The sequence below is a fragment of the Heloderma suspectum genome, chromosome 2 (genome assembly GCF_057233095.1).
Source record: "Heloderma suspectum isolate Gila_16-S chromosome 2, 16-S_ref, whole genome shotgun sequence".
In the NCBI taxonomy this organism is placed as follows: domain Eukaryota; kingdom Metazoa; phylum Chordata; class Lepidosauria; order Squamata; family Helodermatidae; genus Heloderma; species Heloderma suspectum.
The window spans coordinates 133073198-133088498 of record NC_139459.1 but is presented as its reverse complement, the minus strand read 5'-3'; the positions used below and the strand labels follow the sequence as shown (position 1 = coordinate 133088498).

Sequence of the window (15301 nt, the reverse complement as noted above, 5' to 3'; positions counted from 1 at the left end):
ACTTCAAGAGGGCAGGGTGCCCCAAAGCCCCCTCCCATGATATCACCTACCCCGCCCTCCCCACTTTAAAAAGTATATATATTTCCCCCCCATGCTGACAAAGGCACAGAGCTCCATGACTCTCCCTACGCAGGGAAAGGGACTCAGCCGGGGCTTGCAGGAGCCGGCTCCTGCAAGCCCCAATCATGCAGGGAATCCCCCGCTTATCTCCGATCTCTAAACATACATGGCTTAGGACTTGGATATCTGATGGGAGTGCCTTCTCCCTTATGTGCCTGCCCAGATATTAAGATCTAGTGGGGATGCCCTCTTGAAGGTGCCACATTTGACTGTGGTTTGAGATGCAGCAACCCAAGAGAGAGTGTTCTCAATACCGACATTCTAATGTTTGAACTCCCTCCTCCCTCATATATCGTTGGTGTTGAGTTTTACAAGCTTTCAGTGCCAACTAAAGATCTATTTGTTCACCCAGGCTTTTGACTGAATTTGTGTTGTTGCATCTTGTAAATGTACTTGTCTGTGTTTCTGTTCTTCCCTGTTTTACTGTTTTATTGATTGATGCTGTGTGATTTTGTGTTTTATTGGGTTTGTGCCCTGCTTTGGGATTATTTTATAATGAAAAGCAGTTAATACATTTGCAGGAAAAAAACAAAACTGGAAATCAGGACTGTCAGAGAAAGCGCACTGGTTACTGATGTTAAACAACAAGGATTTAAATATTAATTTAATGTTTATTAATGGAATTTAGCTTTCTGAAAAATATGGTGGACAGAAGTTCAAGTCTCAAGTAATTTCTAGTGTTATTTGGAAGCAACGGTGTTCATGCTTACCACTTCTGTTGATGTTTCTGCATGTTCTGAAGTAACGTGTTCTTGAAGAGATGTTTCCGTATAACCCATTTTTCCACAATAAGGACAAGTAAAAGACTGTGGCTGCTCTACTGAGAAAGCTTCTCCACCATAGTACAAATCTGGAAAAAGAAAATATGTGTGGACTCAGTTCACAAAAAACAATGGCTACAAATATGGGAAACACAGAAATATTGTCTCTCTAAATTGCTGTTAACTCAGACCTTTGTACCAATGAAGAATTCAATGAATTAATCTCTCCCAATACAAAATTACTACATCTTACGCTAGCAAAGACAAACCAAAATCTACTATCTGTACATTTTAATCTCACGAAGCTAAGCATTTATGACACTGAAGAACTCTCTCCCTCCTTAGTCTCATACTTTATTTAAATAAAGTTTTAAAATATTATTCCTTTAAGAAAGAAAACAGAAGGCTACTGGCATTTTAAGTCCTTAAGTTCTATTTTACATAAAATAAGCCTAATGCTTAAGAAGGCTAGTGTGTTAATTTTCCACACCTGCCACAGTTGAAACTAGAGCAGGGTCAGCAACCATTAAGACATCTTGAAGTAATTATGTGTATTGGGGTAGGTAATCTTTTTGGGCCATGGGCTCATTCGGCAATTTGAGAAACTGTCCTAGCACAACCACAAAATGGCTGCCAAGGGAGTCATGGCAAAGGACAAGTAACCTGCGCAGAAGACTGAGTACAAGGCAGAGGTAGGGTCTCAGCCCTAACACATTAAATAATTTGTTTGAACCCACAGTTTTCAGTACAAATAGAAATCTATTTAATGGAAATTCCAACTGCTGGAAAAAAGTGTTAATTAAAAAAAGTGGGAGGAGTGGGGCGCCTTGCCAGGCACCATGAAAGGTGACTGGGGGCACACTGGTGCCCATAGGCACCACACTGCCTACCCCTGGTGTACATAATTATTTCCTCAAACAAGAAAAGCTCAGGCAACACAAGGCCCAGTTTTCTTTTACTGCCTTTACACTTGTGGAGTTTATACAACTCCTGAGAAGGAGCCATTGTTGTTGTTCAGTCGTGTCCAAGTCTTCGTGACCCCATGGACCATAGCACGCCAGGCCTTCCTGTCCTGAGCTCTCTCCCAGAGTGTGCTCACGTTCATATTCATTGCATCGGTGATGCTATCTAGCCATCTCATCCTCTGCCGTCCCCTTCTCCTTTTGCCTTCAGTCTTTCCCAGCATCAGGGTCTTTTCCAGAGAGTTTTCTCTTCGCATTAGGTGGCCAAAATATTTGAGCTTCAGCTTCAGTATCCGTCCTTCCAATGAGCACTCAGGGTTGATTTCCTTTAGTATGGACTGATTTGACCTCCTTGCAGTCCAGGGGACTCGTAAGAGTCTTCTCCAGCACCACAGTTTGAAAGCATCAATTCTTTGGCGCTCAGCCTTCCTTATAGTCCAGCTCTCACAGCCATACATTACTACTGCTTTGATTAGACGGACCTTTGTCGGCAAGGTGATGTCTCTGCTTCTTACTATGCTGTCTAGGTTGGCCATAGCTTTCCTCCCAAGGAGCAAGCGTCTTTTAATTTCATGGCTACAGTCACCGTCTGTGATGATCTTGGAGCCCAAGTAAGTAAAATCTGTCACTGCTTCCATTTCTTCCCCTGCTATATTGCAGGAAGTGATGGGGCCAGATGCCATGATCTTCGTTTTTTTAATGTTGAGTTTCAAACCAGCTTTTGCACTCTCCTCTTTCACTCTCAACAAGAGGCTCTTGAGATCCTCTTCGCTTTCTGCCATTAGGGTGGTATCGTCTGCATATCGGAAGTTGTTGATAATTCTCCCAGCAATCTTAATTCCGACCTCTGATTCATCCAACCCGGCATTTCTCATGATGTACTCTGCATATAAGTTAAATAAGCAGGGTGACAATATGCAGCCTTGTCGTACTCCTTTCCCAATTTTGAACCAATCAGTTGTTCCATGTCTGCTTCTTACTGTTGCTTCTTGACCCTCGTACAGGTTTCTCAGGAGACAGGTAAGGTGGTCTGGTACTCCCATTACTTTAAGAATTTGCCACAGTTTGTTGTGATCCACACAATCAAAGGCTGTAGCGTAGTCAATGAAGCAGAAATAGATGTTTTTCTGCAATTCTCTTGCTTTCTCCATGATGCAGCGAATGTTGGCGATTTGATCTCTAGTTGCTCTGCCTCTTCGAAACCCAGCTTGTACTTCCAGTAGTTCTCGGTTCGCATACTGCTGAAGCCTAGCTTGTAGGATTTTGAGCATCACCTTGCTGGCATATGAAATGAGCGCAATTGTGCGGTAGTTTGAACACTCTTTGGAGTTGCCCTTCTTTGGAATTGGAATGTAAACTGACCTTTTCCAGTCTTGCGGCCATTGTTGAGTGTTCCAAATTTGTTGGCATATTGAATGCAGCACTTTAACAGCATCATCTTTTAGGATTTTAAACAGCTCAGCTGGAATACTGTCATCTCCGTTAGCTTTGCTGTTACTAATGCTTCCTAAGGCCCACTTGACTTCACTCTCTAGGATGTCCGGCTCAAGTTCAGTGAGCTCTCATGGCTATCAGGGACATTAAGATCTTTCCTGTATAGTTCTTCTGTGTATTCTTTCCACCTCTTCTTAATCTCATCTGCTTCTGTGAGGTCCCTGCCTTCTTTGTGCTTTATCATGCCCGTCTTTGCACAAAACGGTCCCTTGAGATCTCCGATTTTCTTGAAGAGATCTCTAGTCTTTCCCATTCTGTTGTTTTCCTCGATTTCTTTGCATTGTTCATTTAAGAAGGCCTTCTTGTCTCTCCTTGCTATTCTCTGGAACTCTGCATTCAGTTGGATAGATCTTCCCCATTCTCCCTTGCTTTTCGCTTCCCTTCTTTCCTCAGCTACTTGTAAAGCCTCATCAGACAGCCACTTTGCTTTCTTGCATTTCTTTTTCTTTGGGATGGATTTCGTTGCTGCCTCCTGAACAATGTTATGGACCTCCGTCCATAGTTCCTCAGGCACTCTGTCTATCAGGTCTAATCCCTGAAATCTATTCCTCACCTCCACTGTGTATTCATAAGGGATATGATTTAGGTCATACCTGAATGGTTTAGTGGTTTTCCCTACGTTCTTCAATTTAAGATGAAATTTTGCAACAAGAAGCTCATGATCTGAGCCACAGTCAGCTCCAGGTCTTGTTTTTCCAGACTGTATGGAGCTTCTCCATCTTTGGCTGCAAAGGACATAATCAATCTGATTTCAATATTGACCATCTGGTGATGTCCATGTGTAGAGTCGTCTCTTGTGCTGTTGGAAAAGAGTGTTTGCTATGATCAGCGTGTTCTCTTGGCAAAACTCTATTAGCCTTTGTCCTGCTTCATTTTGTACACCAAGGCCATGCTTGCCTGTTATCCCGGTGATTTCTTGACTTCCTACTTTAGCATTCCAATCCCCTATGATGAAGAGGACATCTTTTTTTGGTGTTAGTTCTAGAAGGTGTTGTAGGTCTTCATAGAACCCATCAACCTCAGCTTCTTCGGCCTCAGTGGTTGGGGCATAGACTTGAATTACTGTGATGTTGAATGGTTTGCCTTGGATTCGTACTGAGATCATTCTATCGTTTTTAAGATTGTACCCCAGTACTGCTTTTCCCACCCTTTTGTTGACTATGAGTGTACTCCATTTCTTCTAAGGGATTCTTGCCCACAATAGTAGATATGATGGTCACCTGAATTAAATTCGCCCATGCCTGTCCATTTTAGTTCGCTGATTCCCAAGATGTCGATGTTCAATCTTGCCATCTCATGTTTGACCACTTCCAACTTACCTTGATTCATTGATCTGACATTCCAGGTTCCTAAACAATATTGTTCTTTACAGCATCGGATTTTCTTTTCACCACCAGACACCTCCACAGCTGAGTGTCCTTTCGGCTTTGGCCCAGCCGCTTCACTCTTTCTGGCGCTACTTGGAAATACCCTCTGCTCTTCCCCAGTAGTATATTGGACACCTTCCGACCTGAGGGGCTCATCTTCCGGTGTCATCTCTTTTAGCCTTGTGATACGTTCCATGGGGTTTTCTTGGCAAGAATACTGGCGTGGGTTGCCATTTCCTTCTCCAGTGGACCACATTTTGTCAGAACTCTCTGCCATGACCTGTCCGTCTTGGGTGGCCCTGCACGGCATAGCTTATGGCTTCACTGAGTTACGCAAGCCCCTTCGCCACAACAAGGCAGTGATCCATGAAGGGGCGAAGGAGCCATAAACAACACCAAATAAATAAATAAGAAAAAATCAAGCTGAAAATATAAATAACAGGTCTCCAACATAACAACAGTATAGTGGCAACAAAGCCTTGCTTGCAATGTATTTGTGTATAGTAAATATTACTTTCCCACTGAAAAGCAGTTATTTTCTTTGCTCCTATACATGTCCCATATTGAAATGAATGTACATTATGTAGAAGTCGCACATCTGGCAGACTGAGCCCAAGGATGGTAAATCCAGACATAACCTCCACTGGACTGAAAAGGCCAGCTGTGGGAATATGTGCTCCCTCCCTGCAGCAAACTCCCACCCACGCCCCACCTCTTAACTGTGCTAAAGCAGATGGTCAGCACCAACATGAAATCACAGGGAAGGCTAACCAACAGCTCCCTTAACCCAGAATCTGGAGCCAGGGTTAATACTGTTATCACCCAACTGCTTAATTGCAGCCAGGAGGCAGGGGAAAGAATTTGCTTTAGGAAAAAGATGCTACAGGGAAAGAATGTATGTTCCCGAGCCTGGCTTTTGATATGCTGGCCACTGTTAGCAGGGAACAAGCATGATGTTTATTCCAACCCAGAGTGCAAACTTTTAAGCTTCACAGAATGCTTGGAGTGATCCTTGATGCTGAACAATCCTAAACTCCTACTAGGTAAAAGTGGCTCCAATGTTAGAAACACTGAGTAAAAGATAGAAGTACAGCAGTTCCTCCTGAAACAAAAAAGCAACCTTCCTTGAAAGCTGCTCTGCATACAGAAGGACATTTACAAATGAGACCTCTGTTAAATTGAGAGAGAGCAAGGCCACTCAGGAATACAGACTACATACCATGGCCTCACAGAAAGCATCAGAAGTAGGACATAAGTGGTTTTAATGAGGCCACATAAGTGGCAGTAATACTGTTGCAAGGAAGTTATAACCAAGATCCTAGATAATGATACCCATAGCAGTAAGGTAACAAGCTCCCTAGACTATCTGTATCTATATGCACAGGGAAGCTTCTATGATTCTTTGTGCAGAATCATCTCCACATGCAGTAACTTTCTCAGAGTGACTTATTTATTTACATTCTGCCTTTTCACCCCAAACGGCACTGAAGTGGGCCAACAATAAAATAGATAAAAACAGAATTTTGATTAAAACATAACATAAAAACAAATTAAATACACAACACAATTAAATACAAAACAATAAAAAGAAATAAAGAGCAATGAGTTTAATCTCTGCAGGGGGAGTGAAAGATTTTAACCGTACGCCTAACCATTGAATCAGTTTTCAGTACTTTGGGGAATAACATTTTGGGTAACAGTATTGCTGGTTCTAAGAGCCTCTTGTTGAAGGTGAAAGTGGAGAGTGCAAAAGCTGGTTTGAAACTCAACGTTAAAAAAACTAAGATCATGCCATCTGGCCCTATCACTTCCTGGCATATAGAAGGGGAAGAAACGGAAGCAGTGACAGATTTAATTTTCTTGGGCTCCAAGATCACCGCAGACGGTGACTGTAGCCATGAAATTAAAAGACGCTTGCTCCTGGGGAGGAAAGCTATGGCAAACCTAGACAGCATAGTAAGAAGCAGAGACATCACCTTGCCAACAAAGGTCCGTCTAATCAAAGCTATGGTTTTCCCAGTAGTAACGTATGGCTGTGAGAGCTGGACTATAAGGAAGGCTGAGTGCCCAAGAATCGATGCTTTCGAACTGTGGTGCTGGAGGAGACTCTTACGAGTCCCCTGGACTGCAAGGAGGTCAAATCAGTCCATACTAAAGGAAATCAACCCTGAGTGCTCATTGGAAGGACGGATACTGAAGCTGAAGCTCAAATATTTTGGCCATCTAATGCGAAGAGAAAACTCACTGGAAAAGACCCTGATGCTAGGAAAGATTGAAGGCAAAAGGAGAAGGGGACAGCAGAGGATGAGATGGCTAGATAGCATCACCAATGCAATGAATATGAACTTGAGCACATTCCAGGAGAGAGCGGAGGACAGGAGGGTCTGGCGTGCTACGGTCCATGGGGTCACGAAGAGTCGGACACGACTTAACAACTGAACAACAACACTGCTGGTTCTGGTACAACTACAGATGGGATTGAAGTGTTTTGTTTAATACGAGTGGCCAGTGTTAGGAATCCTCTCAGTGAAGGTGTAAGCAAAATGCACTTGTCGAGAAAAGCATATTAAACACACTGATGAACAGAGACATGACTCATGATGCCATCATGTCTAAGAAGAGACAATACTGGGAAAGTCTTCAGAACATATATAATCAGGGAATCTCCTTGGGAAGTTTGGGTAATACCCCAGCTTACCTGTGAATTGCAGCACCCCAGTTACCTGTGGATCCCTCATGCAGGATCAAGGGCTGCTCCTAATTTATATGAAGTGACCATCAATGGACTTTGCCTTAGAAGAAGACAGCAATCCAAATGACCCATTCATACTAGCTGCGCACAGGCACAGTCAGCAGCACATACACATGGAGAACATGAAAAAGCATGTACCTTTTCATATGCTTCCATGAACCACCTTTGAGGAAGGTGGTATTGCATCCATGTCAGAGATTAAGACTGAACAAATCCTGCTATTTCTAGAAAGAAAAGTACACTACATACACCACCACCCATCTTGCTGCAGAGCTGTGAGGAAAGAGAATTTATTTTTGAACAGTGAATGGGGAACAGCCTGGAAAATTTCTATAGAAACTGAAACTGGACTTTTCCTAATTGACAGCCCTCAGGTTTCATCTGAAATGCCTTCCAGCTCAAATAGTATTTAAAGTAAGCATGCCCACACATATCTATACTAACCAGTGTGGCACACTAGAGGCCTATCCCCCCACCCCCAAAAAACAGTAATACAGAATCAGCTCTCTTCTAGTTTATAAGGGCAATCTGGCTTACTCACCTGGAAGAGATACTTATCTGCACAAGGCAACTGAACAGTGACTATTACCAGCCGGGCAGAGCAATCCTATGGTGAGCTATAGGATGCTGCAGAGCTACAACTGCAGAGAAGGAGATCCAATCATGGATCTCCCCACCCCCACCCTGTCCCAGCTGCCACTGAAAGTTCTGCAGCGGCTTCTCTTCTGAGGTCGCAACTGTGACCTTGGAAGATATGTCAGAGAGAGAGAGAAGGGGGCAAGATGGTGAGCGGGGAGGGGAGGCCTGGATCCGCTTGATCCAATAGCCTTTCCATCATTGTCGCTGTCCGCTCCCTGGAAAGCAAGCTAGCTAAAAAAATTAAGTGGAGGACAGATGGGCTGTAAAAGCTTCCCTCTGCCTCCCATCCTGTCTGGCTCTTACCAGCAAGGCTTCGGATAGACAGAGGGCTCTGAGATTGGAGCCCTCTATCTATAAAACAGTAGCCCCTCCGTATTGCACTCTAAGCTACTTAGATCTCACTCTAGACCAGGATGTAAGAGCACGATTTTTCTCATAGTAACAGTTCAGGAAGGAAGGAAAACAGAAAGGAATTCTGCCACTACTTTGTAAGCTACTAATAATACTGATGTAGCGTACAGTGATTTTTCACAGAAACTACTTGCTTATAAAAATTAGTTATCATGCAATTAAATGACATATACAACAAGGCCAATACACACAGAAAATTGGTAAGTAGTCCTCTTGAACTGACTTTTCCAAACTAAAAAAATACTTTTTTTTTAAGAAATCACATTTTATCTACATGCTACCAATTACTGTTTTAAGCAATTTTCAGCTCAGCTCTGCAACCCTGCTAAAAGCCAAAGCACTAAGATTTAAGAAGATTTAGTTCCACTGGTTTCAAAAGCTGACGCACTCTGAATCCATTGGGTTACAGATCTGGAAGCACAAAAAGCCAGATGCCTCTTCCATCAGACCAGCCTTACGTCTTAACCACTCTTCTTAATCACCTACAATTCCAGTTCACCTAGGGTTCATGCCTCACTATGAACCTGCCCGAGTACAAAGATCTGCAGGAGAGGCCCTTTTGATGGTGCTGTTACCCACAGAGGGCAACTGTCAGGCACACATAAAAGGGCTTTCTCCTGTGTTGCCCCAAACTATGGAATGCGCTCCCTCAAGTATTACGATTAGGGGCCAATCTCTTGACCTTTAGAAAGGGTTTAAAGACACAGCTTAGCCTTTTAAAATGTGTAGTTTTTAATGTTTAAATGTTTTTAATGTTCTTGCTTTTTATTGTTGCAAAGCTTTATTGCTTTAAACTGCTGTACACCGCCTTGATGGCTTTTTAACAGATAAGGCAGTATATAACAAATAAATAACAAACAAATAAATAAAAAACAACATTCCAAAGGCAGTAGTACTTTGAGAAAGCAACACAGTTGCAGGGTGAAAGCATTTACTGAAGTACTGTCAGATGTCACACTGTCATATCGAGAGGGCTTCCTGGATTCCATAATATGCCTCAAGGTCCTCTGGTTGGAAAGCCACAGACCCTTCTGTATTAAATTTAGAAATGCCACCTATGTATTTTGTTGTGTTTTGTACCAACAGCTGTCTATGCCTTATTGTCTTTAGCCATCCTTTCTATGGCCCAGATGACAAAAGGTTAAGCTGCTCGCCTGATGCCTAATTTTACAAGTTTTAGTGTGATAGCCCCAAACCTTTTTAAAAATGTGGCCAATTTATTTAACTGATTTTAGCTGCTGTTTTTATGGGGTTTTAGTTTTGTTTTATGTTGTTCTGTAGATTTTGTTTTAAGTGCATACATTTATATTATTTTACTTTTATTTTGTAAGCAGCTTTGAAACCCATGTTTAAAATTATATACATTATATAAAATGTATATAAAATATAAAATTATTATATAAATTAATGCACATTATGATATAAAATTAATATTACAAAATCAGAGTGGATTGGATTCAATATGGATAATTCTATAAAAACTAATATTACCAAAAAAATATAAAATTCCTTGAAAAGATACTCCAGTTAAACATTTAGGGGCATGGATTATACAAAATCTTGATATCTTAACAGAATATAATCATCATAAGGTCATGCTTGAAGTAAAAGATGACTTGGCTCGCTGGAACCAGCTTTATATTTCATGGATGGGTAGGATATCTGCCTTAAAAATGGTGGTACTTCCAAAAAAATTATTTTTGTTCTTAAACATACCATTAAAAGTCCTACAAAAGATACTTGGAAACTGGCAAATAATGTTCTTAAATTTTGTCTGGAATGGTAAAAAAAAACAAGAGTAGCAAAAAAAAACTTTAATAAAACCAATGAAGAATGGTGGATTAGCCTTCCCATCCATAAAAAATTGTTACGTTGCGGCTATGCTTATGCATTTGAAGACATGGTTTAATCCAGATAGAGCAACTGAATTAGATTATAATGTCTCAACAGAGTTGAAAAATACTCTATGGTTCTGTAATAAATTTGATAGAAATGTATTAAGAATGAACCCATGCACCCAAACCCTGTTTAACAACTGGTTGAAACTTAAGAGTACTAAATCCGGGTTTATCTCCATTAACAGCTATTACGTATAACGACAACATGACAGATGAAACGCAATCAGGCAATCTATCTTTATGGTACAGTCATGGGCTAATAGAAATAACCACACTTATAGACAGGAGAACATTTAAATCATATGAACAAATACGGAATGAAATGCAATATTCCCAACCTTTATTTTTTCAGTATCTACAGCTCAGAAGTATAGCCTTAAGGTTACTAAGGAAATCCGGACCTCTCTGGGGGAAAAAACACTTCTGAAAATTTGATGATACAAAATCAGGAAAACCTATTAAGCAAGCTTTATAAAGTTCTATTTAGTTAATTAATTGTAAGATTTAGATCTTACAATTAATAATTATCAGAAAAGCTGGGAAAGAGCTTCTTAATCACCTACAATTCAGACTTGTCTGATTCCAGTAAGCACCTGGACTTGGATCTGGAATAATATATCACAGCAGACTATTAGCACAAACCTGAAAGAATTTTTTTTCAAATTTATGTTCCACTGGTATTTAACGCCTGCAAGGCTTAACCACATTTATCATAAGGGTGATAACAGGTGCTGGAGATGTAAAATGCCTAATGCAGATATGGCCCATGTTTTTTGGTTTTGCCCAATCATTAAGGACTTTTGGCTAAAGATAATAGATGAAATTGAGATCCAATAGTTATTCTTTTGGGTTATGTCAAGGAAGTTGTTCTATCTGATGACAAAGAGATGACAGTGCATTTATTAACAGCCGCCAGAATGCTGATATCAGCAAACTGAAACCCCCCCGAAAGCCCCTACAGTTGATGATTGGATTATTAAAGTATGGGAAGTAATATATATGGTTAAGTTAACTAACATAGTAAGGGTTAGAGAGGGAAGACAGCAAAATAATAGGTTTACAGAAAAGTGGTCCTTATTTATAATGTACTGGTGTAACAAGAATCAAGAGAATGTACAGCCTTCTGTGTTATTGGGAACTTTGTGATACTTGCTGGTTTTGTTGATAAATTTTATTATATTCTAAATTGTTGATAATATTTGGTATTATTATGTGTTGTATATTTTTATATACTATTGTCAGCAATGTAAAAATAAAAAATAAAAAAGCGAGATAGAGATCTTTTAAATAAATAAATACATTCCTAAGGTTGTGAAGAGTTGTTTCATCACCTTTGGGGAGATGCAAAGAGCCACCTTCCACTTCGTGTTTGTGACATAATTGTTCCTGCCCCTCACTCCTGCATTAAAAAAGAATCTTCTTTTAAAATGAAATGCAAATCAGTATAGATATGCTAAGGTATTGAGAAAGGCTCAGTATACTTATGTGTCCCACAGGCACGTGTTATATTTTAGGAATGGATCAGCAGAGGATCAGTGAAATGTAGGTGGAAGTTTGCCCTACAGATTTCTTTATAGAATAAGTTTGCAGTTCCAGAGAAAATTGCATCAGATAAAACAAAAAGCAGAACAGGATATGAATTGAGGCAAGAGGCCTCAGGCCTGATTCAAACATATTATTTTGCACTTTCTAAGCATTCACAACACATTGAACCCATTTTTTCACTATTTTTTAGAACAAACCTATACATTTTGTCAGTATTATTACCCCCATATTGCAAATAAGAGAACAGAATAATAATACGGATCTACTTTAGAGGGTTATTGCAGATGAGGGACAGGGAGAACAACTTGCCTAAAAACATCTAATGAGTTTATGGCTGAAGTGAAATTTGAACTAGTGACTTCCTGGCTTCATATATCACACTCTTCTTGGCCACTACTCTCTCATGTTGTGCAAGTGCTGCGGTCACAACGTAGTTCTTGCCTGCACACACTTTGACATGGCCATAGATGCAGCAGCTACCATATGTAGTCCGTGTCCTCTGTTGACTCTTCTAGGATGAACGCCACCACCCCAGATGGTGGCACTATCACGGGGACTTACCATGCAGACCAGTCCATACACGGGGAAAGATGATTACAGATATTACAACAGCTGCATGGAACTTCACATGCAGCAACCACCGCACTTCCAGTATGAGTCAAACAAGTTGTTTAAAATAAGATGCAAATCCCTTCTTTCATTAGATTTGTATCTTTCCCCAACCCCCATTCTATCCTCACAACCCCTGAGGTGGGTTAGGGTCAGAGAAGCTGACTAGCCCAAGGTCACCCAGTGAGCTTTAAGGCTGAGTGGAGATTTGATCCTGGGTCCCCCTAGTCCTTGTCTGACTCTCTAAGGACCCCAGACCAGATCACGTCCTCCCACAAGGGACACAGGCAGCCTGGATGACAGGTGGACAGACAGAAGGACAAGAATGAGTTGAGGGAAACTACTGACTGGAGCTTCCTGCAGCGTACAAACCTCTGCTTCAAGAGTAGGGATAGGATGAGCAATGGCAATATGCAGAACGCCGAATACAGAAGATAAACACAGTTCCTGACTGGTTAGGAAAAAGCACACTGCAGGGTGTGCTGATGTACTGGCTAGGCCTGGCTTCCTTTATTTGTCAAACCATCAAACAAGCTGAAGGGGAGGATGGGTAACCCACAGTGAATAATCCTGCACTAGACAGGAATACACCCACTTATGTATTGGTGGTTATGCCTCTCTTAAATGTAAGCTCCTGTACTTGTCCAAAGAACCAGTACACCTCCTCTCTAACTGCTGAGGTTCAAATAGCACTTAAAAACAAAATACTGTCATCAAAAAAATCAACTCAGTCAAATCTGTAGTGTCAGTAAGTATGTAACATAAGCAGCCTTGTCCCTATATGTACGTACATATACACACACACACCTACACATGCTCCATATGCATGCCATAGACAATTAATGAAAAGAGAGCCTTCAACAATGCTACACAACCCTGATGTGTACCACACCTTTCACACAGCATCAGTAGAAATATCTGAATAAATATTAAGGATAAAGTCATAGAACTACTGAGAGAGGAGAAACATCTACATAACCCTAGCATATTAATCTATTTAGCCAGGTAACAAGTGTCCCCCCAGAGAGACATCAGATATGAGAAAGGTTTAAGTGGTATATATGCTAACAAATACTGAAGACAATAATTACGCCAATCCCACAGTAATCTCTGTTTTTCTTTGGAAAGGTAACAACACATTTCTGAAATGTATTTGTTTTGTCACCTTGTTTTTTCTTTGCTCTCTCACATCTCCATCACATCTCACTTGAATTCTACTTCCATCTGCCACATGTCTTCTCTTTCCTCTTTTAAAAAGCAGACTTACCCTTCTCTCGTTTTTCCTTTTAAATCTTTTTAACCCTCCAACAAACCACCACTCAAGTTCAAGCAAAAAGAAGAAAAAAGTCAAACAACTTGTATTTGATAACTCATTTTTATGAAGGTACAGTACTTCTAAAATTATTGCAGATTCTTTCCAAATCTATCTTATTCCCCTTTCCATTTTCCCTCCTGTTTTTGATGCTTCACACCCCAGTCCTATGAATGTTGTCTCAGAGGTCTCACTGAATCTGGATAGGCTTACTCCCACATAAATGTCATTCGGATGGCAGCCTTAAAGCATAACCTACCAGGAAAATTGTTGTTGATGATGTTTTAACTTAACTTTTTAAAATATTCACAGTGCAGCACATTTATTTGTATAGAGCTCAATCTAACTTCAACCTTCTTTCAAAAATAAATGATGATTAAAAAATAAATCAGAGCAAACGCAGTAGTTTTACATATTCCCCACTACAACAGAGGTTAGTCTGGTAAAAGTCCAAAGTTATATTCTGCAAAATCATGATACATGCAGTATGACTAAATAGACACAATAATCACTTACCAAAATCTACCCTTGTTAGTATGCACTGCATTGGATGGTCAGTTGTATGCCTTGTCGTCGTTGCACCACTTTCATAACAAGATGCACACAGATCGTAATCGTAGCAAATTAAACACTTGTATCTGCGACCTCGAAAATTTCCTTTTAAACATGCATCGCAGCTGACACCTGCAAACAAACAAAAGTTCATTAACTATAAATTAAACTACATTTGTGTGAGAAGCAGTGCACCTGGCAATAGCTATAATTTTTTTTAATAAGTGTTACTGTAATTTCATTGTTCTGTGCTGTTAGCTGTCTGGAGTTTCTATTGGGAAAGAAAGGTGGGATATACATTGAATGAGCAAACAGGCAAACTTGAATGTAGATATTGTAGTTATGCTAAGAAAACACACAGTTTGACTTGCTAAACCAGTATCTTATTTTTTAACCCTGAAAACAAAAACTAATGATTCCCTACCTATTAATCAACATTCCCCCTCAAAATATTGCAATCCGCTAAATTCTGATTACTAGTTAGGGAGCAATGCTATGGCCCTTAGACAGGGTCTGAAGGGCCACAGGATTGTTTGGAATCCCTGCTCCAACCTTGGGGAGTTGGAGATCTGACCCCCATCCCCCACCCCTTTGCAGCTGGCATGGGAAGAGCCATACCAGCTGCTCTCCAAGGTCAGAAAAGCAACCTCAGAGAGGGGGAAAGGGGGGGGCGTTTCAGTGGGTGAGGAAGGGAGGAGACCAGAAAGGATACAAGCTATCCTGAGCCTCTTCCAGCCTCCTCCCTCCCCCTCCAAAGTGCCCCAGCTACACAGGCAAAAAAGCCCATCTAGCGAAAAATGCAGGGCAGGAGGACAGAGAGGTGAAGATCGCCTCTACTGCTCCTCCTGTCCTGCATAGGATGATCGTAAGCCTCTGAGT

At 40.9% G+C, this 15301-nt stretch overlaps 1 protein-coding gene across 3 annotated transcripts in view; it reads right to left on the bottom strand.

Annotated features, from left to right (window-relative positions):
- KCMF1 (potassium channel modulatory factor 1) overlaps nucleotides 1–15301 on the bottom strand; it is a 79004-nt gene that overhangs the window by 13690 nt on the left and 50013 nt on the right. For 2 of the 3 annotated variants that reach the window (XM_084834806.1, XM_084834807.1), the window contains exons 2-3: nucleotides 14387–14554; nucleotides 831–970 (exon numbers count right to left, since the gene is read on the bottom strand). In XM_084834806.1, coding sequence (XP_084690932.1) covers nucleotides 831–970; nucleotides 14387–14554 — 308 coding nt within the window. Of the gene's footprint in view, nucleotides 1–830; nucleotides 971–14386; nucleotides 14592–15301 lie in introns of those variants that run through there. The other variant, XM_084834805.1, reaches the window with a different exon arrangement.